General features: G+C 41.1%; 1 protein-coding gene across 1 annotated transcript; it reads right to left on the reverse strand.

Annotated features, from left to right (window-relative positions):
* Positions 1-248: 248 nt before the first annotated feature.
* LOC121965099 (adhesion G protein-coupled receptor E5-like) lies at positions 249-2,632 on the reverse strand. The gene is made up of 7 exons (XM_042515267.1): positions 2,467-2,632; positions 2,174-2,361; positions 1,928-2,092; positions 1,128-1,322; positions 644-861; positions 480-540; positions 249-400 (listed from the first exon to the last, which is right to left on the reverse strand). The coding sequence occupies exons 1-7, from the start codon at positions 2,615-2,617 to the stop codon at positions 305-307; spliced, it is 1,074 nt and encodes a 357-aa protein (XP_042371201.1). The 5' UTR covers positions 2,618-2,632; the 3' UTR covers positions 249-304.
* Between the last annotated feature and the right edge of the window lie 458 nt (positions 2,633-3,090).

Raw genomic sequence — 3,090 nt, forward strand, 5'->3', positions numbered from 1 at the left:
CTCCCCTAAAAGGAAATATACGCTACCTATGCTCATATTATTTTCACTCAACATATTGTCGATATAATATTTTACTAATATTTGTTCCCCTTTATAAAAAAAAAAATAGGGGGTTGGGATCCTCCCCTTGGAAATTGTGAGCATCAAGCTCTTAATTTTTCTTCTTTTAATCCACCAGTTTATGCCTTTGCAAATACACATGATCTAAATATTAAGAGGGACATGTCCCCTGCGTTCTCCCCAAAATCTACTCCTATGTCTATATAGATGCCTGATTATGTGCCTGATTGTTGCTTGTGCTCACTCACTTTATTTTCTGCAGGTTGTTAAAGTCGGGGTTGAGACTTGAGAACTTCTGTGCCAGCTTCCACACAGTGATGAGGAAGAAGAAAATGTTGATCTAAAAGAGAGCAAAAAAGAAGAAATCAATTTAAGGATTGTTAGTATTTTTAAAACTCAATACTTCCTCTCTTACTCACTATGACGATGACGCAGACAGGGCCAAAGAAACTCCAAATGAACTCCTGGTGTAACCAACAACTGCAAAGCATGTTGAGAGTTTATTGAGCAAACGATGTCAACACAATTCAGTTATAAAGAAAAAAAATGAAACAAGATCAGCATCGGTTGGGGGGAAACTTACTGTCTCTTGGTGCCATATCCCTTGGCATTAACTAAAGCAGAGATAGCGACAATAAAAGCTGGGACTCCATAGCCACCTGCCATCATGTAGAGCATTTTGAAGTTGGTGTTAAAGACCAGGACTACCATCCTGAAGAGTTGTATGCCCTCCAGACACATCCAGCAAAATGCTGCCAGGAAGAAGAAATGCAGCAGCCCAGCTACCACGGCACAGCCAACCTAATACAGCAGGGAGGAAGATGAAGATCAGGATGACAGTGGTGAAAAAAGGACAAAGGATGCTGGGAAACGGGGGGAAGAAATAGGGAGAAGCTGCTTGCAGAATTGTTGTTTATAAACCTTCAGCACCTACATAAATCATTCAGTAGCTGTGCTGTTACTCAGTATCTGCTCTCCTCTGCTGTATTTGAAGATGTCAGAAACTTTTACTGCACTCACATGGACAGTGCAGGCGTTCTGACAGTGCAAGTTACAGAAATATTTACCCGGTTCTCCGTGCGAGTGATGCCTGCGAGGAAGATGATGTTGGCAATGAAGAGGCTAATGCAGAGGTGCAGGTGGATGGTGGTTCTTGAGCTTTTAATGGAGCGAATCAGCGAGAAGGTCAGGATGCACATAAACAGGGAAATCAGCGAGAGGGACAGACCCACCAAGGTGATCAGCTGCAGCTCAAACTTGTTCTGTTGTGGAGGTAAGAGACAGGGGTTACATCACAGAAACAGACGTAAAGGTCCAGTGTCTTGGATATACAGAGATATGCTGGTGAAAATGAAATATGAGTTAATAAGTAAGTTTTCTTGAGTGCATAGCTGCGCGTTCTTGTCTGCAAAGGGTTGTTGCATTGCAATGTTTCCACCGCAGCCCTGCATGGTCAAACCAAACACTGGCTCTAGGCAGGTCTATTTATGTTTTCGCATCGATCACCATAGTTAGCAAAACACTGATTTTTTTTTTCTTAAATGTTTTCAGTATTTTACCGGTTTAGAAGAGGAAAAACACCTGTGTGAATAGTTCGTCTCCTGGTAAAAACCTTCTAATTGTCAGAATAATTAGCTATCAGAAAATAAGGTGAACAGATATTGGCAGGAACTTGGCCGTCTCCGACATGTTGAACAGCATTGGAGAAATGCTGATTTGTAAGTCTGCAGGAAATCTTACTGGGAGAAGTTTTACCTTGTTGTAATCCTCACTACTAGATGCCACTAAATCCCCCTAAATCTTACAGGCTGGACCTTGAGGTTTAAACTATATAAACTATAAGCATCATAATTTGCCATGTTCTAACCTCGATATCATAGAGCGCCATGAGGACAGCAAAGCTGCTCAGATGGTTGCAGGAACACACAGTGTATTCAGAGTTGGACTCCATCACATAGCAGCCACGAGCCGACCATGAGCCTCCGTCCACCGAGGAATCCCAGAACACACAGGTGTGGTTGTATTCATTTGGCTGAGAAACAAAACAGAGATAATAGATGTAATATTTCACAGTAGAGATAGATTATTATTCTAACATTGAACTTTAATCTACCTTGAGGTGGTGGAAAGTCAACTTGACAGGTTTCTCGAGGTGCTTTGTGTTTCTGTTGCTAACGGTGGCAGTCATGACTTTAGAGTCAATCTCATAGCTGTGGTTCACTTGTGGCTCCATCCCACTAAAGAAGCCGTCTGCAGACTCTTTCAGGTTTGCGTAGCTCAGCAAGGACACTGTTGTAAAGCCTGTCACAATCACAGCCGGATTAAGTGGACATTCATTAGTGCAGATTTGTAAGTCATCTTAATGACAGTGACCACAAATGTGTCAGTTATAGGGATGGTCATTACCAGGGTAATGTAAGGGATCCCCAGCAGCTGTCTCCAACTGGATGTCCAGCCGAGTATGCTTAGACGATATATTCACAGCTCCCTGAGGTATGTCAACCCCCTTATGTACCAGTAGCCCCAGCTCTGGATCCAAAGACAAATTGTTTTGCATTGCTTTTCAATTAATACAGTAGATAATGTCAGCAAATGAGATAGCTACCAGCTGTTAAAAAATACATTGCATCCAAAGAGGTGTAAACCAAGGCCTGGGCAATATATCGATATTACATCAATATGGTGATATAAGACCAGATGCCATCTTAGATTTTGGACATTGTGAGTGTTGTCTTTTCCTGGATATAAATGCTGTATTACAGTTGAGTGATGCAACATTCAGAACTTACCAGACTGTTCTAGCTGGTCTATTATATGTCTTTACCCATGTGATTATTAAAGCCACATTACTGATGAGTTTCAAGTTTCAAGTCCTAAACATGTTATAATGTGCCTTTGACCAAATGTAATGCAACTTTAACAAAAGATTAATAATATTTCAAATTTATGAAAGTCATGAATGCTTTTCAATATTAATACAAGTTCATTGGAAGTTGTTTCATCTCTGTCTGCGGTTTTTCACCCGCGTAC

The sequence above is a fragment of the Plectropomus leopardus genome, unplaced genomic scaffold (assembly GCF_008729295.1).
Source record: "Plectropomus leopardus isolate mb unplaced genomic scaffold, YSFRI_Pleo_2.0 unplaced_scaffold18589, whole genome shotgun sequence".
Classification (NCBI taxonomy): Eukaryota; Metazoa; Chordata; class Actinopteri; order Perciformes; family Serranidae; genus Plectropomus; species Plectropomus leopardus.

Bases quoted from the DNA above. Each gene is read 5' to 3' on its own strand.
- LOC121965099 (XM_042515267.1), bottom strand. From the start codon at position 2,617: ATGCAAAACAATTTGTCTTTGGATCCAGAGCTGGGGCTACTGGTACAT. The intron at 2,362-2,466 runs GTAATGACCATC...TGATTGTGACAG, and splicing joins GGATCCCTTACATTACCCTG to GCTTTACAACAGTGTCCTTG. The intron at 1,323-1,927 runs GTTAGAACATGG...CCTCCACAACAG, and splicing joins TGGCGCTCTATGATATCGAG to AACAAGTTTGAGCTGCAGCT.